The following is a 23,420-nucleotide window of genomic DNA, read 5'->3' as shown; positions in this document are numbered from 1 at the left end:
AGTCCTTGTTGTCCCCTTCCAAATGACAAGCTAACATTTTTACCATTGTGCTTCACACATCCTGAGCCTATGTCTGCTGATTTTGATATGCCTAACTCTGCATAGGAAAAGCGTAGTTTGTGTTTATTGGTGGGGAGAGAAGCTTGGCACCTTTCCATTATCAGACTGCAGCTCTGGAAGACTGCCACCGACTGATCGTTTCTCAGTGCATCCTTTCTCTTTCAAATGACACCAACTTCCCAACAGGAATCACGATAGGGCAGGCTACAGTTGCCTGCTTGTGGTAACATTCTCTACTGGATTTGTTTACTTCCAGTGCAGAACACCAAGGTATTACACCAGACTAGGGCTTAGTGTTGTGTAACTAGGGAGGACCATACCTTGGTAGCAGAACACGTTTGCATGGAGGTCACAGGCTCCATCTCTGGCATCTCAAGAGAAAAAGGATCAGGACTGTCACAGGAAATACTGCTAGGAAGCAGCTTATAGTCAGCATACGCCAACCAGGTGCCCTCCAACTGTTTCTGGCCACAGACTGGGGCAGCTTTAAAATAGGATTGGCCAACTTCAAGGACAAGGCCATCAGTGGCTACTAGCCACAACAGGTATGTTCTACCTCCACTGTCAGAGGCCATACACCTTGAATGCCAATTTCTGGGAATCATGTATGGGGAAAGTGCTGTTGCACAAGGGTTCTGCTTGCAGGTTTTTCATAGGCATCCAGTTGGGACACTGTCAGAACAGAAGGCTGAACTAGGTGGGCCTCTAGCCTGCTCCATCAGGGCTCTTGGGTACACAGGGCAGCTTCTCCTGTTCCTATTGCATTTGTCTGTTGTCATGAGAGTCCAACTTGAAGCATAAAAACAGATGCATTCCAAATTCAGCCCCAGACTCATAATGCAAATGCAGCGAAACCTTGGTTGAATACTGTTTCACATTAGGAAGCCCGTATCACTTTCCCAAGGGCCACATTATGCCAGCAACTATCTTTGGAGCAGGGAAGAAACCAGAATTCTCACAGCAAGATATATGTTCATGTTTCTCTGCTGTGTAAAAGGATCCAACTCTGCCAGTAGAAGAGGACTAGAACATGCTATCTTCAACCCCCTCATAAAACCACCCAGGCAGAGAAGATGCCAGATTTCTCCTGACTTTCTGCAGCTTCCATAAGCATAGATGATTTGGTAGCCAGAGTACTAAACCTTGGCTGCTTCTGGCATGATCTGCCATCTTAGAATTTTGTACCCTTGCAAATGTCTTGCATGCTCCTCCCAAAGGGGCCTGGCCTTCAGCTTGAGAGCTATTGGTTTAATTGATCATTCATGAAGGAGAAAGCAAGGCCTATCAGAATCCATATGGATTCAGGGATGAGGAACTGGCAACATATGGAGTCACAAGTCCCATCATCCCAACCACATTGACTTGCCTAATAGCAGTTGCTGAACAACACCTAAAAGGCCATGGGTGCCCTATCTCTGCTCTTTATGAATGTTTGCATAGCTTGCGACTGCCCCCCTCCCCTAAGCTAAACACTTGACAATCCTCATTTTAGAGTTTCATGTAGGCAACAAGACCAGGATGTTTACTGAGTGGACCCAAAATTCTGCAGGATGGTTCTATGCACCCTTGTCAGAGGGGAAGTCTAACTCATTTCCCTACCACATTTTGTCCCAAATGAGACCCACCAGTTCAACAAAGATCTCCAGGAACCTTTCCCAAACTTCAAGACAACTAGAATGAGACAAAAAGCAACACGTTTTAATCGGAAGAAAGAGCACAGTCTTGTTTGAACTGCTCAGACTCTAATCTAGCCTCTAAGGGACACATTGCTTGGTGCCATAGGTATGGCTGTGCTCCTATGGCTTGCCAATGCTCCTATACATCAGGGCCACCTCCCTGCAACAGTTCCTTAATTCCTTTGAGGGATTCTGTGCAGGACCGGATAAGTGAGCAGAGCTGTATGCTTGTTTCAATGCAAGTGCTCTGCTGGAGCTCATGGACAGCCCAGTTGATCTTCTGCAGTATGGCCTCCTCCGCTGCAGCCAGGGCATCAGTGGGAGGTGGGCCGGCAGGCACAGCAACAGGGGCTGCGAGTGCTGGAGCGATGGCAGAAGCTCTGAGTCCTGCTGCTGCCCCTTCACAGTGTTCTGGGCGTGGCACATGGCGAGGAGTTGGCAGAGAGGAGAGGTACTCAGGTGAAGTAGCATCATCCGAGTTAGCAGCTAGCTGTCGTTCACGTACTTGGGATAGAGCCGCTTGAGCATTCAGGGCTGCAGAGAAGAAGCACATAGGAATCACCACAGGGCCCTTTTTCTCCTGGGCCTCCTTGAGCCCCTGCCCCAGTCTTGCACACACACAAGCCTCTTGCAAGCATCCCAATGAAAAATAACAGGCAAGTACCACTGGAAGATCTAAGCAGCAACTTAACACTAACACGCTCTTGTTAAGTGAAGCAGAAAAGGTTCTTTCCTGGCACACCCAGAAGCCCACTATAATAATTTTACAATAATAATATTTTTTATGATTTATATGCCGTCCATCTGACTGGATTGTCCCAGACACTCTGGGCAGCTCCCATAAAACACAATAAAACATCAAATAAAACTTCCCTGTATAGGGCTGCCTTTAGATGTCTTCTAAAGGCAGAATGAACAATACAAACATGAATATAGGGATCATCCAAGTTGCCAGAGCATCAGTGTGTAAGCATTAAACAAGTGCTGCAGCACCAGTTATGGTTTATAGCAACTGCAGCATTTAAACTCCCAGAGATGGTGTCAGGCTCATGAATTATTTCCAGCTAATTAAGAAATACCTCTCCCTACCAACACATAATGGGAGGAAAGCCCTAGTTCCTAATCCCCAACCTCTAATCCAAGACTCCTGCCCTTCCCAATCCATCCCAGTGAGGCAACCTCCCCACACTACCCCAAACATACCTGGATTGTCCTTGTCAACATCAGAATTAAGTTCTTGGCAGGCGACACAGTACAGTTTCTTCTGCTTGTCTTGCAGCAAAATGGTCTGAAAAGACAAGGTTATAGCAAGGAGAGAAAAGTGTCAGAGCTTGCAAAAGGAATGTGATGTGTGAGGGAGATAAAGAATGGTGCATGGGGGTGGGGAGGGGAGAGAAATTACACCAGCGAAATTAATAAAAACCTGGATTCTAGGTGCCAAAATTATAACTGTGAGCTAATGTTTGATAGAGAAAAGATTGTCACAAGATGTCAGGTGCTGAGGAAAGAAGCAGGAGCTTCCTCCACTTTAAAGACAGAGATGCACAATTTACCTCATTATTTTGCAATTACATTCAGGGACATATAAAAAAGCATTCTGCACTTGCTTAAGACCAACAGCTATCCCTTCTTCAGAAAGACTCCATCTCTCTCCAAGGAAAAGATTGGGGCAAAACAATTGTGTGCATGTGTGTGTAGTGGTGGGGATCACAAATGATATGCAGGTGCTGCTTTCTGGATCCCTCCTATCTTCTACTGACCATATGATTGCATATTGAAACCAGTGCTCTGATTACTGGAGAGAGGGGCTCTCTAGGCTCCTGTTTTTAGAAAGCTACAGGAGAAAAAGATTTGGCTAAAATCTGGGTGAGAACTCAAAGGCTTGTTGATCTCATTATTCCCACCCCAACTTTCTCCTCAAAACTCGAGCAACCTTTTCAACTCAAAACCTCAGGCCTCATATTTTCTTCCATGGTTTCAGCATAACTTGCAGTTTCTCATGGTTGCTGCATACTTGCTGAGTCTATGTGTGGCCCTCTCCCACAGCCTCATAAGTAAGACCCAAAAGTCTTAGTTGCCTTCTAAAAAATAGCTGGAAGAGGCTAGCTAAGGAAGGGCAGAGAACTCTGTTTCTCCCACAACAGCCTACTGCCTTTCTTTGGATGAGTGGCCTTTCCTCTCCCAATAGCCCACTTGCCTTTTATGCTGGGATCAGAGGCAGGATGGAACCTTCTGTTTCTCCTCCACCAGCCTGCTCGCTTGCCTATGGCACCAGGTGAATGCTGAAATATGCTTTGCAGGCCAGTGACTGCCACAAAAACAGCATATACAAGCCGTAATAATACTCAACACTGCCACAAACTATTTCAAGCATTCAGAATGCTTCTCATATGTTATCTCGCTGTATTCAACAGCCCTGAAAAATGGAGACCATATTGTAGATGGGGAATGAAATGCAGCTAGGAGACTGACTTATCAGAGGCCATTGGGGGAACTCATGGCAGTGCTAAGATTCAGACCAGTGACTCCACAATTTAGAGCTCAACCTCAGCTCAGCCTTCAGCAACCTGCTACACTGATGCCTTCGTGTAGGCATCAGGTTGGCAAAGGCTGTATTTGCCAGTCGCTACACCAACTCTTCATTATTATATAATAGCACCGCACTTCAGGGAATTCTCCTGCCTTTAAGGCGCTTGAGTTTAAGAATGGTTGTTTTTTTTTTTTAAAAGCCTAGTTAAACTCCTCTCAGATGTGCTGCAGTTCCGACCTGCCCAGAAATTCTTCCTTGGAGGAGCAGGGAGAAAGGGATGACAGCAGAGATAGGCACTCTGAGCGTGCTCAGAAGTCCCCTCGTTCTCCCCCTCGGGCCTCGCGCTCTGCAAACATGACCAGGCGCCTTCGCCTCCTCTCACCCCGCACTCCTCGCAGCAGTCGCCCAGCATGCGGTAACCCTTGAGGAGATAGTCGCTCATCAGCTTGCTGATCTTGTCCTGCCGTTCGCGCCGGGCCTGGATCACCTTCAGCTCCGCCTCCGACGGCGGCTGCCACTCCGGTTCGTCGCCTGGGCGAGGGAGGGAGAATGGGAACAGCGGCGGTGGGGAAACAAGCCTTCTCAGTCCCCGTCCCATTAGCCGATTACTGGGCCAGGCTCGCCTCTCGCCAGGGCCTGCAGGCCCAGTTGCCATGGTTACCCCTCCTCCCTCACTTACCTGCCGCGTTCAGCGCCATGATGTTCCCCGGACGCCGCAGCTTCCGGTTTTGACCACGCCTCCTCCCTAGTCGTCCCTCGCAGAAACTCCGCCTACAAACCTCTGTCCTCTTTTCTTTCCCTCCCCCCACGAAACTGAGGCGTTAAAACTAAGGTTCCGGAAGGACGTTTGCTTCCACTTTACGTACACGCACGGAAATTGGCTAGCGGCAACGTAGTCTAGTTTCAAGCTTGCCTGGAATCCGTAGGTTCTATGCGTTTGCTGCAGCTCCTTCAAGTTTGTAGCCGCTTCAAGGGAGAGAAGACACTCTGCACATGCTCAGTGGGAGGCAAGGTTCAGTGGTAGAGCACATGCTTTCTATGCAATGTGCCCCAAGATTTGGCAAGGCATTTGAATGAGAAAATGGAAAGCTGCTGCCCAGTGGAATAGAGTCCTGGTCTAGGTGAATTAAGTATGGGTGGGATCATAGTTCACATGTTTGCATGCAAAATGTTCTCTAGGTTCAATTTATAGCATCCTTGGTGAAATCAATATCACGTGGCAGGTGATGTAGAAGAGCAGCTGCCAGTTTGAGGGATCAATAATGGGCTAAATTGTTGCTTCTTTTCTTTCTGACTGGGGTTTCCCAGAGATATATGGCCATCTAACTAAAACACAGATATCTTGCAGTATGATTCTATGCATGTGTACTCAAATTCCACTTACAGGTAGGTAGCTGTGTTGGTCTGCCATAGTTAAAACAAAATAAAATAAAAAATTCCTTCCAGTAGCACCTTAGAGACCAACTAAGTTTATTCTTGGTATGAGCTTTCGTGAGCTTTTAGAGTTGGTCTCTTAAGGTGCTACTGGAAGGAATATTTTATTTTATTTTGTTCAAATTCCACTGAATTTAATGGGACATACTTCCAGGTGTGCATAATATTGCAGCTCAACAATAATAATTCATTTACCTGCAGGACTTACAAGTTCATCTGGGATGCCCTTATGTTCTAATTAAAGTGAAAACTACTTCTGGAGATGGTGGAGAAACCCAGGCCAGGAGTTTATTGTTGGAGTCAGTTGGCAGCAGCCTGGGTATGCTGACCTCTCGCCCTCAAGTAAAGGCAAAAAAGAAAGGAGTTCATGCTATTCAAAATCATCTTATTTGGGATAAATGTGCCTGAGGGTTTTTTAAAAATTGAAATGCAAATATAGGGCATAGATTTTTATCTCCATACAGATAGACTGTGTGCACACCATACATTTAAATCACATAGCTTTCCCCAAAGAACCTCAGAAACTGTAGTTTGTTGGGAGTTGTAGTTCTGTAAGGTGGAAGTTTCAGTTCCCAGAACTCGGGGGGGGGGAACCATATGCTTTAAATACATGTGGGGCATGTATGCAGTTCAAGTGGTGGGGTAGGAGGGTGTGATGTCTATGACAATCCAACAGTGTAATCCCCCGCTATGATCCCCAATCTGCAGATTGGGGATGAGGTCATAACCATCTTGTTTCATGATGCTGATACCAATCCAGTACTGTAGATGGGAGACTGAGCTTGATACTCTCTAATAAAAGACTTCATATTATTGACTTTTTGTTCTTTATTGATGAAATGCAACAGAACAGATCAGGGTCTGCAGTCAATTATTACAGCACTCGCTATTAATTTCCAAACAGACAGAAACAATGATGTAGCAGGATATTAAAAACATTTCAAGTGTACTCTTTCGGCTAGCTTTGTATATTCAGACAGACACAGTTCCCGGGGTTCTTTTCTTTGAGGGGGGGGGCGCGGGGCGGGTTGCACTGTTGAAATGAGGGAAGCAAAAACCAACCAATAATTCAGAGGCAGCAAAAATAAAATTGCTTGGTGGTTTTCTTTCTATACCATTTCCCCTCCGGTCATAGTAACGCCGAAACTCTCTTCGTACTTTCTGATGTTCTTGCAGTAGGAAGCCCTCATGTCCCGCGGGCGACTAAAATAGTTTACGAAGCTACCCCGGAAGTTTAAGCTAACGACAATTCAAGAGCGCCTACTAAAGGCGGGCTGATCCCAGAAACTTTTCCCGCCCGCACTATACAGAAGCGAACGCTGGGCATAGAAATAATTGGGGAATTCCAGAATTTTACTGTAGTTATGGTTGGTCAAAGATTGCAGCAAATATGAGTAATTTCTGTCAATTCTTATTTTAATTTCAGAAAAATGTGAAAGCGCAACTCTTTGTGCGCGAGGTTGCGGAGCGTGAGACTCCTGCATGAAACTGACTGCAGAATTAGGGCTGTCAAGAGACTTAGTGAGACTGAAGCAAAGCTTCAAGTAACGTAACCACCATGCTGGCATTTGCATTGGCATGATGTTTAATCAAAGAAAACAGTATTATTTTTTTCACACGAAGACTCAAGTTGGAAAGAGGACGAACGAAGGATAGAGTCGCACTTACAGTAAAACCCCGGATTTTGCCACACATTTCCAGCGCGGAATGTGGTAGCTGTTTAAAATCCGTGCGAGGCGCGCTTCTCCGCTTTGTCGTTCTGTGGTTACGACCAATCGCGATCAGGGAGCGCTGAATTTTAATACTTCCCCCTCCCGCGCGCCCTCGCCTGTGGAAAGGACCAGAAAGCCGCTGGTCTCGGGAGAAAACTGGCTTCTACCAATCGACGTAAAGTATGTTAATAAGAGGGCGGAACTTCCTGCCGCCGTTAAAAGTACTGTATCGTCTGGTTCCGCCTCTGAGGCGGTTGTCGTGGCAACAGGTGGCACGCGCCGCTGTCGCTCTTGCAGCGGCTGCGGGATCTGGGTGGGGATGGCCGTCGCGGCGTCTACCTGTGCCGCCGCCAACCTCTCTCCACGCCGGCTCGGGCTTCCTCCAAGCGAGCACACATAGGCCCGCCACGTCCAAGCGCATAGCCCTAGTCCAAGAGGCTTTGCAGCGCTGCCTGCTGCAGCGCCTTCCCGGCTGCCTCTCCTCTGTTCGCCGGCGGGGTGTGGGCGCCCAGCGCAACTGCCCCCTCCTTGAAGACGCATTTGGTTGGTGTGCGACCCACGAAAGCAACCTCATTATCCGCCGCCACCCTCAAGAACGCCGCGTTGACTCGCCTCTCCGACGGGGCCGAGCTCCACCAGCTGGGGGCGCAGGCCGAGGCGGGATTCCTAAAAAGGCCTACTAAACTCTACCAAAGGGCTCGAACCTAGTTTTATGCTGTAAGAATTTCTCGCAGAGACTTATCAGACGGGGTACAAGTCTGACGCCGCAAACGGGTTGACACCTGGAGTCGCAAAGACCTGTGCTCCTTTTGTCCCGCAGTCGCAAAGCTTCTTGGGGCACGTCGGTAACGGGTCCTAACCTCTTAGGGTTCCCAAGGGAGTCAGAGTAGAAAGGGCAGATTACAAAGGGATATGTAGTGACACCTGGGAAACTAGCCTTGATGATGTGTCTACTTAAGTGACCTGTGATGCTGAAGGGTAAGTGTAAGCAGGTGTGTGACTAATCAGTCATTTCAATAACATTTGGCTAGCATAGCAGGTCAATTCATGCTACAGGAAGCAACAGAATTCTCTTCAACACAGAAAGTACAGCAGGCCCCTCTCAAAGCTACATTTCAGTGTTCTTTAAAAGGAAGCCAATTCAACCTAAATCATATTAAACATGAGGTTGGGACATGTTTAATATCCAACCCAGGGATGGACACACTGTACTGAATGAAATGGGCAACTTAAAAGGTACATACTATTTTAATATTTAATTCAGGACGTCTATGGCTAGAAACCCCAGAAGGAAACGGTGGTTGCATTGGTGTTCAGGAAGCTGAACTGAAAAACCTTGGTTCAGCAATACTTGACCACTTGGATACAGCTCTTCTGCAATACCTCTAATGCACTTTTTACACACTTAACACAGCTCACATTTCCTCTTCTGTCTGCAGAGGAATGGAGCAGACTTGTGCTGTCTTGAACTACTTCCCTGAGGCAGTAGGGAAATGTTAAGATTGTTTTCTAGACCCATTTTTTAAAATGCCCCACCACACCATTTTTAATAAATGGGAGAGGAGACACTGTGCAGATGGGCAGTAAGCTCTTGAAGGATAGAAACTGAACATATACCAGAAGAAATGCATGCTGTCTCACTTCTACCACAGTAAAATCAGAGATCTCTTCCCTTTGCATCAATGCACATCTTGACCAGCCCATCAACTCTCAAGGTCCATAATTACCTTTTCCCCAAGGGGCACAGAAGGCAGGTGATTGTGTAACTAGAGGCAGCATAAAAACAAAGAGTGCTGCTCCTTTTAAAATTTCAATTTGTGGTCTCATTGGGAAAGTTCAATGTAGGCCTAACTAATTGAAGGGGTAAGTAATTAATTATATGTAAGGCTGTGCCCTTTGGTTTTAAGAAGCAATCCACTCTAGACTGGAAATGCAGCTCATCTGACACAAAGGGACCAAGTGAAACACTATTTAGAGCTTGTTGATGTGTTCTTGGGCGATTCTGTCTGTGACATAGGGAAACTAAGAGGGCAGATCATGCAAGTCAAAGAAGTATTTGCCCCAAAACTCAAGAGCCTTAAAAACATGGAACAGATTCAGGCCAGGAATACAGCAAGTTTGCACATTTTAATCAGTTGCCCAGAAAGCATAATCTTATAAAAAGCAGTACAATTATTAATTAACTACCTACTTGGAAAAACACAGATAAGATTGGCTTCACTCCAAGCATTTTTGTCAAATTATTACTAGAAACTGAGCAAGCGTTCAGCCAACATTGTCAGTTGACAATGCTGCTTTTTGCTTTGTGTAGCCACGCTTATTTAAAACTCTGATTAGATTCTAATTGCTACTGCTGTTCATAAACAGTTGTAATGAAATGGAAAAATATAAAGAAGGGGAAAATGTCTCTGCAGTTGCACTGTGAGTTAACAGTGGCAGAAAAAGGCATTCATTAAAAAAACAAAAAAAGTTATGCTGCAAGAGATGAAAACAGGTTTCCTGCTACAAAAGCAGTAGCACTTGGGGAGAGTACACACTACCTGCCAATAACGTTCTGGAAGATGTCCAGCTGTCCTTACCCCTCAGCATTCTGGCACTATATTTTGTGCAGAGATAGCAGTAGTAGGACATGGCACAATCTAAAAAATATAGTAGGCAACATCAAGCTGAACTCCACACTTGCTCCTGACAGAACCATCACGTCAGCCCATCACAGCTTCATGAACATCTCTCTCGATTTCTCCTACATCTTGGGGTGTGGAGCCCTCACCTATCCTAAGGTATTCCCCTACTTGAGCCCCTGTGATAAACTTGACTGCTCCCAATATTTGAAAAACTTAACACCATGAAAGAAAAATAGGGCAGATATATTGGTTGAGGTGGGGAGAGAGAAGGGAGAGGTTCCCAATAAGAGTGTAAGGGAGCAGTCTTAAATATTGCAGGAATAACAAAAGACAGAGACCTCCCAGTTCTAGGCCTGAAGGGTGTTCCAGGCCAGTAAATATCCTGTGCAACTAAAAAGGGGAGTATTTTGATAGCATTGATCACTTATCATCATCACTGTATGATGATCACCCACCAGCAGGGATGGTCCTGAGTTCTGCTGTTTACATACACACTTCAATATGAAAGGAATAATAGCAACACACACCCCACCAAAACCACTAGGCAGCTGGATTTCCTAAACTATCAGTCTGCCTACTTTTTATTTACAGTTAATACAAAAAAATAATAATCTAAACTCACTTCTAACTTCAGGTTTACTTGTGCACTCTATATTAGCAAAAATCAATGGATGCTATTACATGAAAGCAACTGAGCTCACTTGGAAAGGATACAAAGTGATCCTTTCAACAAGCACATTAAATGAGGATTTCAATGCTAGAACAGTTTCCTTTCTAACTGGTGGGACACGGCAAGAGGCAGAACCAAGGAACCAGAAGCAAACGTTCACCATGTTGCCATCATCACCCAGGGACTTTGGTTTCCAAATGACTCAATATGCAGCAATTTACAGCAGTCCTGAGGCAGAGCACAGAGCCCTAACATTGAAATTAAGATAGCAACCACAAGACTCTCCTAGAAAACTGTTTTATCTTGGATGGCCCCATATGGCTCGCTAAAGTAAATAACACCCTTTACTTGGTATAGGAAAGGACAACAACAGAAGATACAAGAGCTACAATGACAAGCTGCTAAGGGCACTGTGACAAAGGGTGAGAAGAAATGTAGTGACTAAAAGGATATTCTGAAATCAAATGGCAAAGACTTCTCATCAAGGATGCAGCAGCCGGGGTTTATGCTAGATGTGTTACAACGGCGGGCGCCAGAACAATGACGCAGTCCCACCCCAGGAAAGACGGGGGAAATCCTTTACAGGCGGCGCTGGTAACTAGCATGCAGCTGCAGTTGTGCGTTACGCATGTAATCGCCATAGGCACCCGCATATCGGGCATAATCAGACTGTGTTTCTGGGAGACGGCGATAATCCAGTTGAGCTTTTGTCGGCGAATGGCGGTACGCGTGGGGGGAGTCTGTTAAATGGCGGAAATCTGAGAGGTCAGATAAACGGCGGTCATCTGAGAGGTCAGAACCGTACCTGGTTAAGAGAAGAGACATTAGATATTTCATAAATAAAAACCCTCATGGCCGATGCCTTACATTATATACACACTATGATTGAGAAGGCCCCACTCCACCCGCACAAAAGATGACTGCTGAGTTGTAAGCACAGAAAAGATACTAAAGGAATCCAAACAATAGTCTTTCCTCCATTGTCTTGCTGCAACTGGGGCCGTTTTGCTTCTCTCAGACATGGGGAATAATCTCTCAATGGTTCAGCTATTCTGTAATACTCATTATACTTCACCATTTAAGCAGAATTTTGAGCCTCCCATCAGAACAGTGATAAAACACAGTACCATGCAGGAGGCCCAGACCCCACAAAACTACACCCAATAGTTTCTAAGATGGGTACAAGAGCTAAGGTGTATCAAGGCTCAAAAAGACTTGGAGGTGTTGGAGGTGACCAAAAACGATGGATTATGCTAATCATTGCCAGGAATTAAGCTGGTGCAACTCTTATTTGCAATCTCAGTCAAGTCTCAAAGGTCTAGTTTGCCTTTTGTGTGGTGGGATCTGGTCAGGTAGCAGAGCCTTCTCGCAAACACGTACTCACAATTATCCAGAGATATGTGCAGGCCGGGGGTAAATGGTAAGAGCGCAGCCCATATTTGCTCCCTTCCCCACAAACAGTAAAGCACAGAAAAGATTTGAAAGATCTGATAGAGAGAAACTAATGGCACAGCCAGTGTAGCAAAGGTTAAGCAAGCCCCACTCCTGACCCATCCTTGCTTTCGAATAAATGCCAATTTAAAGTCATAGCAGGAACTCTGCTCCCTCCCATGGAACCACAGAATGAAGTTCTCCTTTGAAACCCTCTGAAAAGTGCAGAAAAATCCTTGAGCAGGTGTGATTGGCGTGAAAAGCATTACAACTGGTCTAGCTGCATACCTCTTATTCATTGCAGCTGCTTTTCTGTAGAGATCCTCACGGTTGCCACGCGGTGGAGAGAGGCGAGTGCGTTCATATGGCGGATGAAGAGCTGCAGCTTCTGACTGGGACAATGCTGTATATGAGGCTGCCTGTTGTGCAGATTGAGTCAGCCCATTGTATGATGGCTGAGCTCTGTAACCTGCAGCTAAGGGAACAGAAGTGGATTGCTGCGCAGCATAAGCTGTCTCCGCTGGGTTTGAGACTTGTGCTCTGTAGGCTGTTGACAGTGAAGCAGAGAGCTGTGTTTTATAGGAAGCAGCAGCTGCTGCTGCTGCTGCTGCATCCTGCATACCATAAGCGGCTGCCAAGTTTGCTGCAGCCTGTGCCCCATATGCAGCTGGCAGGGCAGATGCAGCCTGGGCCCCATAAGAAGCTGCATGGCCAACAGCTGACTGGACTCCATATGAAGCTGACTGTGTTGAGAGAGGGTGGGTACCGTACAAGGCTGCTTGGTTGGCTGCAGGTTGGGCCCCGTAAGATGCTGAGAGGGCGGCAGCAGCAGCTGCTGCCTGGGCACCATAGGAAGCTGCTGCATATGTTGCAGCAGCCTGGGCCCCATAAGTGGCAGCGTATGTTGTTGTGGGCTGGGTCTCATAAGAAGGGACTTGAGAAGCAGCCACCTGTGCTCCATAAGCAGCTGCTTGGGCACTGTAGGATGTTAGTGCTGAGGCTGCTGGCTGGGCCCCAGAAGTTGCTAGGGGAACAGAAGACTGGGCTCTATATTGATTTCCAAGCATGGCTGAGGACTGGGCTCTGTACATTGCAGCCTGCCCAGTTGTAGGCTGGGGTCTGTAAGCCATCCCAAGTGATGCTGCAGGCTGGTCTCTGTAGGCTGTCCCGAGGGAGGCAGAAGCCTGGTCTCTGTAGGATGCTTGCTGGGCTGCCATTGGAAGTATGTAACCTGCTCTTGTTGGTGAGCGTCTAATGGGGCTTCTGTCCCTTCCAAAATAGGAAGGAGATACCTGCCTAGCCTGACTGTCTTGGGAATCAATTTTGGTTAAATTGTTGTTCCCCAGGCGCTGCTGATAGTCATACTCCAGTGAAGAATAAGTTGATCCTCCCGCTGGGAAAGCAAGATTACCGGATCTCAAAGTATCATTCCTGGGCTGGAGTTTATCCAGGGTTGGTATTTTGTTCTTTTCAGCTCTGTTGCCCAGCTGGCCGGTGTGCCCAGCTGGCCCCCTTTTATGAGCCTTATTAGAAAGTTCCACATTAATTCTCTTGCCCTTGACTTCCCTTCCATTAAGATGTTCAATGGCGGCTCTGGCATCCTCATCCTTCTCCATGTGAACGAACGCATAGTCTGATAAAGCAGCAGACAGAAGGTTATCAATAAGGAACATATGACAATTAATTGCTGGAACCCACTCATACTTCGATGTACCCTAGAAAGGCTTCAGCCTGAAGCACATCTGTTTTGATACCAGAAGAATGCAGAATGAATCAGCTGATGTGGCTTGCTGGGCAACTCTTTAAGAGCCACAAGGAAGGAACAGGCCACTGGCATCAAACTACCCATCCTATCCCATAGCTCACTCTGCCTCCTGCATGATTTGCACATAATTCACAATGTACCAAAGCGTATCAAACACTCTCTGTGCTGCTTGATTTCTTCAACGTATTAATCCTCAGCAGAGGACTTTCCCCCACTGCTCCCAGTCAAAATGCTGAGAACATTCCTGTTGCGCATTCAAATGTTACACTTTCATTTATACCTGAACATCTTGCATATGGATACTACCCTGCACAACTGTAAATATTTCCTCCACCCTCAGTAGATCTGGCATTCTGCTTCTAGAAGCAATATGAAAAACTGCATTTAGGATGGTGGCTTGAAGCTGAGCTATCAAAATTTAAGGAAAAGATTAACTGATAAAACCAGAGGTTGAACTTGTAAAGCCAGTGAACCATGACAATTTATATGGTTTTAAACACCAAAATTATGCACTACTTTAGCAAAGGTGGATTCAAAATGACAGCACAAAATATACAAGGACAAAGGCCACAATTTTATTCTGTATGGTTTCCCTCCACCCACTGGATTCCACAAGTCATAACAGAATGGAGAACATACTAACAGCTTTCTCAAGGTGTGTTCCCTATTGCATCTCTCCCAGCCTTACATGCCATAGCAGGCAAAAGACAAGCACCTCTGTTGCAAAGGTTGTTGCCTATTGGACTCCGAAAAGAAGCCTAAAGGACTCATGGTTACATGAATTGCTGGAACAAACTGTCAAGACTGCTGAATACATTTAAGACTTTCTGATGTTTCAACCTAGTACTTATTATAAATCAACATGGCTGGATCCTGCTGATGGAAAAAAACAATTTAAATGTAGGGAGCTTAAAATAAGCACCCAGTGGAATGAATCTGAGGTTCTATTCTCTAAAGTTGCTTCTTAGCTTCAATAAGCAAGTCTGTGCCAGTTTCACAAACCACACACTTTTCTTTCACTGCAAATTGAGACAATGGAAACAGGCTGCTATGCGCACATCCCCTCATAGATCTGAAAAAGGAAATATGAATCTGCTGGTAGATCTCTGGGTGATTTGCAGATCAGCAATGATTTCTGGTTCAGTGTTTAACTACAGAAGCAACAAAATTCCTCTCTCCCTAATTATGGCTGCTGAAATTAAGAAAAGTTGGGGTAACCAGGAGAGGATTTTTGTGTGGAAGGACTGAGCTGTGTTCACATACAATCAAAATTATTTGATTCTAAGATTGTCTTTTGCACCAGGTTCCTGGATCTCAGGAGTCTAGTAAAAAACAAACAAACCCAAAATCAAAACAGATCTTGCAAGTCTGAAGTCTGCTCATCCCTGCCCATTCAAATAGCTAGAACAAATAAAGTTGAAATATCAGACCACTATTTCTTTAACTGTATGTTCTATGATGAGATCAGAAAAGCACTATCATCAGAGGTTTTCAGTTTGGGCCAGTATGAAGAAAAAGGGAGCACTCATTGTTGATAAAGACTGTGATGTACTTACTGTTATAAGAATTTAAGGTCTCAAATATATAAATTAAATGTACAAGGCAAACAACTACATAAATATATAAACCACATGTTTAAAACATTACAGGAAGACAAGTCCTGAAACCATTTTGACTCTCCCAAACTGACCAAATGTTTCTGTGCAAGGAGGGAGGAAATGAAAAAACCTCCCCATTGTCTCTGTGATCACAAATCCTGCCTTAAGGGCACATTTAAGGTGTGAATAGTGTGAGCCTGTGACCTGTAACCTGGATTCAGGAATTAAATAGTTATAATAACAAAAGAATGGCCAAAACCCAGATGATGCAGTCAGGTAACCTGGCAGACAGGAGATAAACAACACACAGGATACTGTTTTAGACCGCCCAGTGATGTATTTCTGCTGGAGACAACCTCTTTCTGTGATGTATGTATGCATGATGTTCTGGGGGTGGTCTTGAGTTTGAGGGTGGGCAATTTCAAAAGTCTATATAAGGGCTGGCACACCTTTGTTCTGGGTCCTCCTCCTCTCTCCTGTGTGTGGGGGGTGGGGAGAGCACACCCTGTTGCAACAGTTTTAATAGATATTTTTTACATATCTGGCTGCAACAACTAGCACAAATTTCTTGACAATGCTTGTCAGTTCTATGAGTGGTATTTCAGTGTTTAAGCAGCTGCATTTTGAAAAATATAATAAAATGTCAGACTGCTAAACCAGCAAGCCATTCATTCTGCAGCACACAACAGATTCTATTCTGACCCTTCCTATCAGTTGGGATGGGGATACACACAAACACAGTGTCTGTTTTCCCCTGGTGAGATATATTGCTGACCTAGCCCAGACACAAACTGAATTTTCATAAGTCTTAACATTCGCAGCCAAAGTACTTAAAAAAAACTGATCCAGAAGAAACAGAAGGAAGGAAATGATTAAAAGAGTTTACAGAGACACAACTCGAGTCAAGGAGATAGCATTAGACCAAACAAAAGAATGCATCTAACAACAGTTTAGAGAAAGAGAGAGAAGCAACCACTCCTGGCGATGTGAAACCCAAACCGTCTCCTGAGGTGCAGTGTGCTTCTATACACCCCAGCCTACACAAGAGATTAATGGGAAAACTTCAGTTCAGAATGGGTTTAGCTGTCCTGGAACAAATGAGATGTTGCATTTGATTACATGCTGCAAACAAGACCTGAAAGTGGCATTCAGAAGGATGTGTAGACGTAAACTCAAATTAAAGACACAGGAGAGGAACAAAACATGAACCTTCCTCCTGATCCACTTAAATGATAAAGTTGGGACTGAAGAGACGGTTGCCTCTGATTGACAGCTCTGCACAGCATGATGCACCGCCGGGTCCTTTAAAATTATGGAAGATTCAGGAAAGCTCTAAAAGGAATGCTTGACACATCATAGCTCAAGTGACAGAAAAGAGGAATATGCAAACTCTTCGAAGCAAATGCCTACCCAAAAAGCACAGGACTACGCAAGTGCATTTGGCAGTAATAGTTGGGGCTATAAAGGAGAGAAAGGTGGGGCCTGCAGCTTGGGGTGACAGCTTCAGATTTAGAGAAGTTACTTATCAGCCTTAGGACTAAACTACTTGGTGGGGAAAACCTCTCCAACCATACCATTAAAATGTAAAAAAGCTCTGTATAGCACGTGTTACTATTAAAAATTAATGTCTTGATGAAAAAAATGAAGCAAGGGCTTTTAGTTGCAAACCAGGTAGCTGAAAAATGTGTTTAAGAAACAGACATTCAAGCCACACAAGCTGTGAGGAACAGTTCAAGACTCACCAGCTACAATTGTGGCAACACCTCATACCTTGGTTCAGTTATCAGCTGGAGAACTCACTCCCTGTGACTCTTGAGGGATACATTTGCCCATGACTGAAATGCTGGTTGGCACTCACAGAATTTACTGGTACCTGTATTAGGTCGTTCTTCTTAAATATCTGTTTACTGTATCTACTTGGATTTGAAGATACAAGTAGTCTCCACAGGGGACGCATCAGATATGAATTTTATCCCCACATTTTTGTCTGGTACCACTGGAAAAATTCTCCATATTTACAGATACTTGCATATAAATCTTAAAAAGAGAGTGGGAGGGGAAAAGACAATAGAAACCTAAACACTAGACCAGAAGAACCCTAGCTCATTAGAGGCTGCACATATGGGCATGGAGCCTGAGACCTGAGGAGTGAGGTGGGACTGCCATAGGCACATCAGCAATAAGCACAACAGGGATGTTGACGAAAAGCCTAAGGAAAATGAACTGGGGTCTTTTCCTGCCTAGGCAGAATAAACGTTATTCCTTTCTAACACAGCAACAGGACTTTTTTTTAGCGCTATAAAATCCTGCCAATGGAGACCTGGGCAAACGGATACCCATGACCACACCACACAGTCCTAGCAGTATCCACCATGCAAAATTCTACCTTTGGCTCTGCTCTAAGAACAGCACTTCTGATATCCTTATAGTACAGAAGTGTCTGTTGCAAATACTTATTAGGCAGTACTTCTCACAGCATGGGTATACCGGGGGGGGGGGAATAAACTGTAGTACCAGCAACAATAACTTAGAAGCAAGTCTCAGAGAACACAGGGAGACTTACTTTTGAGTAAAGTGGCATATGATGCGGCTGCTTATGTCAAATATAAATCTATGGTGCACCTGCATTTAGAACAATGTAAATAATTCTGGTCATCTGCTGTCAAAATGTATTCAAATTGTACAGAAAGGCATCCATTGAGAAATAAATCTCTCAATTAGTCATAACAAATGAGACTTGAAAGAAAATGTTGTGTTGAGTGCTGCTGTTCAGGATTCCAGTCACTCCATCTCATCCCCATATACCCTCATTTTCTACCCCTCACAACAGTAAGTCAATACTGTGTGCCTACCAAGCATTGAGTTGTTTGGAGGGGATTTTTTTTGGGGGGGGGGGTGGAGGAACTTTGTAATGGAAAGAGCTGTTTGACAGTGCAACAGGATGCGGCCTTGTGTCACTGATGCTTTAGTAGAGGTTCCTGCATTGCAGGGAGTTGGACAGATGACCACCAGGGTCCCTTCCAACTCCACAATTCTATTATTCTACTGGTGCCCAATCCCAGCTTCATTAAAATCTTGGATTTCTCCATTGATTTTTATGGGCAGCTTTAAAAATAGTTTCTCAGCATAAACCAAAAGACCCCAATTCAAACAAAGAGATTGTTCTCTCTACACTTTTTATGTCTATGTCTCTTCCTTCATGCTCATTTTTTAGTAACTCCCATTAAATCTTCCCTCCCACCCAGTTTCTCCCATCAAATACTGTACAGCAAGTTCTCCACAGGCACAAGGCACGCTCAGTTCTTATTGGACAGTTTTGGGAATTCTCCCACTTTTTCCCTTGAGGTTTTTGTATTTGGTACTTTTGCAAGGGTTATCCCAAGTCTGCCAATACCTTCCTCTTGTGTGTGTCTGTTGCCATTTTGGCTATATAAGTGGTAGCTGTCGATGAACTAAATAGAAATTAGAATACAGGATATTTAAGAAGGAATTTTTTAGAGCTTTGGGATACTGAATCCTAGTGATAAACTGGGGGTGGCCACTTCCATGGTACTTTGCTTGTGAAGTTCTCAGGGGCCAGCTGGGGCTGGAGAAATATTTTAAAGTAGATGGACCAAGGGTCTAATCCAGGGGTTGGCAAGGTTTACCTCACCTGGGCCGGTTCACTCCAGCGGAGATCCCTCCGTGGGCTGGATTGCGGGTGTGCATGAGTGTGCACGCCCGCGATTTCCGGTGCCTGCGCAGAATGTGATTTCTGCCATCTGCACTTGCACAGATGCAATTTCCGGCACCGTGGAAGCGAGTCCCCAGGCCGCGCTGGTTTAGAGCAGTGCGCGGGGACTCACCAAGCGGGCAACTCAGCTCGGGGGCTGGTTAAATGACCTGCGTGGGCCGCTTGTGTCCCATGGGCCTTAGGTTGCCTATCCCTCTAATCCATCACAGTAAACTATACACTGGTTAGCAAACATTATGGACTTGCTGATAGGCTACATCCTGACAACATGCTGAAGGCTCAGTCCTGACAAGATGGCAATACTACTCAGGAAAAATTGTGTCCAACCTATTGCACTTGCCTCGAAGGGTAAAGTGTTACTTTTTTTTACACTAGACTGGTATGCCAATTGTGGCCACCTCTGCTGGACAAGAATAGTCCATGCTCTATGGCCATGCTCTCTACAATGATCCATGCTCTGGCAACCTCCCATTTACACTACTGCCAGATATTGTGCAAGGGGCTGCCTTTAAAAGACAATGTGGAAACTGCAAGTGGTAAAAAAATGCAGCTGCTAGCTGAGCTACTGGATGCATAACTCAGTGTTTTTCAACCTTTTGTGGGCAAAGGCACACTTGTTTCATGAAAAAAATCACGAGGCACACCACCATTAGAAAATGTTAAAAAATGTTAAAAAATTTAACTCTGTGCCTATATTGACTATATATAAAGTAATTTTTCAATTTTTCCCACGGCACACCAGGCAACAGCTCGCGGCACACTAGTGTGCCGCGGAACGGTGGTTGAAAAACACTGGCATAACTGGCCACATTTCTGAGCCTGTTCAACATACCAGCCTGGCTTTTTAACATACTGCACAGCAGCTTGGGATAAACGTACATTATGGAAAGCCCATGCTCCCACCATCCTGCCTTGAGAGTACTACCCTTCTTCACATTAGCCCCCCCCCGCAGGAATAAGGCTTCTGTCAGCTGTGTGAACCAGTTACAGAATTGCCTTCCCAAAGCATGACGCTTTTCATTTAGGTGTCAGGAAAAGAACCCCAAGTCTACTGTCCCGGGCTTTTCAGCTACCGTTAAGCGCAGCAGGTTAGTCCTTGCAATCACTCAACAGGAAAAGGCGCACTCCGCACACGTTTACAGGCGCTCTTTACCTTCTCACTCAAACCAACTTTTTTACGCTCTCACGAGAAGAACTAGGCGATTTCTCGCGGAACAAGCCTACCGATAAGCATTAGCAAGGAACAGAACCTCCCCAGCTGGAGGCAGTCTACCTCCAAGTACCTTCAGCTACTGAGGAGGCGGGGGAGGGGAGAGAGATACAACGGCAGCAGACGGGGGACGTCGTCGCTTTCAACACCTGGCGAGCGAGGCGGATCAGGAGCGGCGGGGGCGACTTAGGAGGGGGAGAAGCGGCCTCCTTCGCAGCCGAGAGGGGAAGAGACACACGCCGCCCGCCTCCCCGGCGGGACCGCGGTTCGGGTGGAGTGGGGTGGGGCGGGCGGTGGGGTTTCGAGGCCGAAGCCGCCTCCGCCTCCCGTACCTTTGACGACGTCGCACTCGACGACGGGCCCGTACTCCTGGAAGAGGAGGCGGAGCTCGCCGCTGGTGCAGGCGGCCGGGACGTTGCCCACGAAGATCTTGACGGTGTGCGTGGGCCTGGGGCGGGAGGGCTCCACGACGACGCGGTGCCCGTGCAGGAACTGCCCGTTGAGCTTGAGGATCGCGCGCTCGGCCGACGCGTCGTCGCGCATGTGCACGAAGGCGAACTGCTTCATGAGGGCCACCCGCAGGACCTCGCCCGGCTCGGCCGCCTCGAACAGCTCGCGCAACTCCACCTGCGAGGTCTCCTCGGGCAGGTTGCCCACGAACACCTTCACGCCCGGGTGCATCGGCTCGCCCTTCTCACCGAGCGGAGCCAGGGAGGGACAGAGAGAGAGAGAGAAAGAGAGAGAGAGTGGAGGGGTAAAGGAGGGAGGAAGGAAAGACGCGCAAAATGGCGGCCGCGGCGGCGACTGTGGCGGCGGCGCTGACCCACAGGAAAGGAGGGGCCCAAGTCGCCGCGCGTGCGCAGTGCTCCGTAGACGCCGCGCATTGGCGCGTCCCTCCCCCTCACAAACCGTAAGGCCCTGAACTCTGAGGAAAGGATGCGAGGCGCGTGCGCAGTGTTCCGCTGACGTCGCGATGCGCGTGCGCACGAACACCTTCCTTGCGAGATATAGCAGGGTCTTTGAACATGCGAGCGTCGAGGCTGCATCTTTACATGAAATGCGTACATGTGTCTAAGGGCGACATGTTACATTGATGGGTCCCTATAAAGTATGGGAGTAGCCAAGGGGGGTCGGCAGCTGCCCCCCAGATCAAGTAGAAAAATAGAAACACTTAACTGGCCAATCACGTCGGTTCTTGCCCCCCCCCCCCCAAAATCCTGGCTACGCCCATGCTGTAGAGCACAGATTTAGGAAAAAATATGAACTACAATACACTGTAGGTTGCGCTTCTGGGTCAAATGGAGCATTTCTTCCCCTTACCTAAATTCCCCTTAGATGGAAGTTAGAGCTCTAAAAGGATGGTTATTTAGCACATTTATATGCCACCTTTTCCTTCAAAGAGCACATGCTCCCCATAAACCCCGTCAGGTAAGTTAGGCTGATGTTGTTGTTGTTGTTGTTCAGTCGTTCAGTCGTGTCCGACTCTTCGTGACCCCATGGACCAGAGCACGCCAGGCACGCCTATCCTTCACTGCCTCTCGCAGTTTGGCCAAACTCATGTTAGTAGCTTCAAGAACACTGTCCAACCATCTCATCCTCTGTCGTCCCCTTCTCCTTGTGCCCTCCATCTTTCCCAACATCAGGGTCTTTTCTAGGGATTCTTCTCTTCTCATGAGGTGGCCAAAGTACTGGAGCCTCAACTTCAGGATCTGTCCTTCTAGTGAGTACTCAGGGCTGATTTCTTTGAGAATGGATAGGTTTGATCTTCTTGCAGTCCACGGGACTCTCAAGAGTCTCCTCCAGCACCATAATTCAAAAGCATCAATTCTACGGCGATCAGCCTTCTTTATGGTCCAGCTCTCACTTCCGTACATTACTACTGGGAAAACCATAGCTTTAACTATACGGACTTTTGTCGGCAAGGTGATGTCTTTGCTTTTTAAGATGCTGTCTAGGTTTGTCATTGCTTTTCTCCCAAGAAGCAGGCGTCTTCTGATTTCGTGACTGCTGTCACCATCTGCAGTGATCATGGAACCCAAGAAAGTGAAATCTCTCACTGCCTCCATTTCTTCCCCTTCTATTTGCCAGGAGGTGATGGGACCAGTGGCCATGATCTTAGTTTTTTTGATGTTGAGCTTCAGACCATATTTTGCGCTCTCTTCTTTCACCCTCATTAAAAGGTTCTTCAATTCTTCCTCACTTTCTGCCATCAAGGTAGTATCATCAGCATATCTGAGGTTGTTGATATTTTTTCCGGCAATCTTAATTCCGGTTGGGGATTCATCCAGTCCAGCCTTTCGCATGATGTATTCTGCATATAAGTTAAATAAGCAGGGAGACAATATACAGCCTTGTCGTACTCCTTTCCCAATTTTGAACCAATCAGTTGTTCCATATCCAGTTCTAACTGTAGCTTCTTGTCCCACATAGAGATTTCTCAGGAGGCAAATGAGGTGATCCGGCACTCCCATTTCTTTAAGAACTTGCCATAGTTTGCTGTGGTCGACACAGTCAAATGCTTTTGCATAATCAATGAAGCAGAAGTAGATGTTTTTCTGGAACTCTCTGGCTTTCTCCATAATCCAGTGCATGTTTGCAATTTGGTCTCTGGTTCCTCTGCCCCTTCGAAATCCAGCTTGCACTTCTGGGAGTTCTCGGTCCACATACTGCTTAAGCCTGCCTTGTAGAATTTTAAGCATAACCTTGCTAGCGTGTGAAATGAGTGCAATTGTGCGGTAGTTGGAGCATTCTTTGGCACTGCCCTTCTTTGGGATTGGGATGTAGACTGATCTTCTCCAATCCTCTGGCCACTGCTGAGTTTTCCAAACTTGCTGGCATATTGAGTGCAGCACCTTAACAGCATCCTCTTTTAAAATTTTAAATAGTTCAGCTGGAATATCATCACTTCCACTGGCCTTGTTGTTAGCAAGGCTTTCTAAGGCCCATTTGACTTCACTCAGTTAGGCTGATAGGCTGG

General features: G+C 46.2%; 2 protein-coding genes across 3 annotated transcripts; both read right to left on the bottom strand.

The window, feature by feature from the left end:
* Positions 1 to 1,737: 1,737 nt before the first annotated feature.
* Positions 1,738 to 5,051, bottom strand: ZNRD2 (zinc ribbon domain containing 2). Its single transcript, XM_033135810.1, has 4 exons — positions 4,946 to 5,051; positions 4,649 to 4,797; positions 2,940 to 3,024; positions 1,738 to 2,270 (listed from the first exon to the last, which is right to left on the bottom strand). The coding sequence occupies exons 1-4, from the start codon at positions 4,962 to 4,964 to the stop codon at positions 1,876 to 1,878; spliced, it is 648 nt and encodes a 215-aa protein (XP_032991701.1). The 5' UTR covers positions 4,965 to 5,051; the 3' UTR covers positions 1,738 to 1,875.
* A 4,469-nt stretch (positions 5,052 to 9,520) lies between these two features.
* LOC117038856 (RNA-binding protein 14-like) lies at positions 9,521 to 21,210 on the bottom strand. 2 transcript variants are annotated; one of them, XM_033135808.1, is made up of 3 exons: positions 20,776 to 21,207; positions 12,426 to 13,770; positions 9,521 to 11,511 (listed from the first exon to the last, which is right to left on the bottom strand). In XM_033135808.1, exons 1-3 carry the CDS (start codon positions 21,122 to 21,124, stop codon positions 11,286 to 11,288), a joined length of 1,920 nt encoding a protein of 639 aa, XP_032991699.1. In that variant the 5' UTR covers positions 21,125 to 21,207; the 3' UTR covers positions 9,521 to 11,285. The 2 variants fall into 2 exon arrangements, with proteins under 2 accessions (XP_032991699.1, XP_032991700.1); XM_033135809.1 differs by lacking the exon at positions 12,426 to 13,770 and having other exon boundaries at positions 11,310 to 11,511; positions 20,776 to 21,210.
* Between the last annotated feature and the right edge of the window lie 2,210 nt (positions 21,211 to 23,420).

The sequence above is a fragment of the Lacerta agilis genome, chromosome 17, assembly GCF_009819535.1.
Source record: "Lacerta agilis isolate rLacAgi1 chromosome 17, rLacAgi1.pri, whole genome shotgun sequence".
Lineage (NCBI taxonomy): Eukaryota > Metazoa > Chordata > Lepidosauria > Squamata > Lacertidae > Lacerta > Lacerta agilis.
The sequence above is the reverse complement of the archived record's forward strand: the minus strand, read 5'-3'. Positions and strand labels throughout refer to the sequence as shown.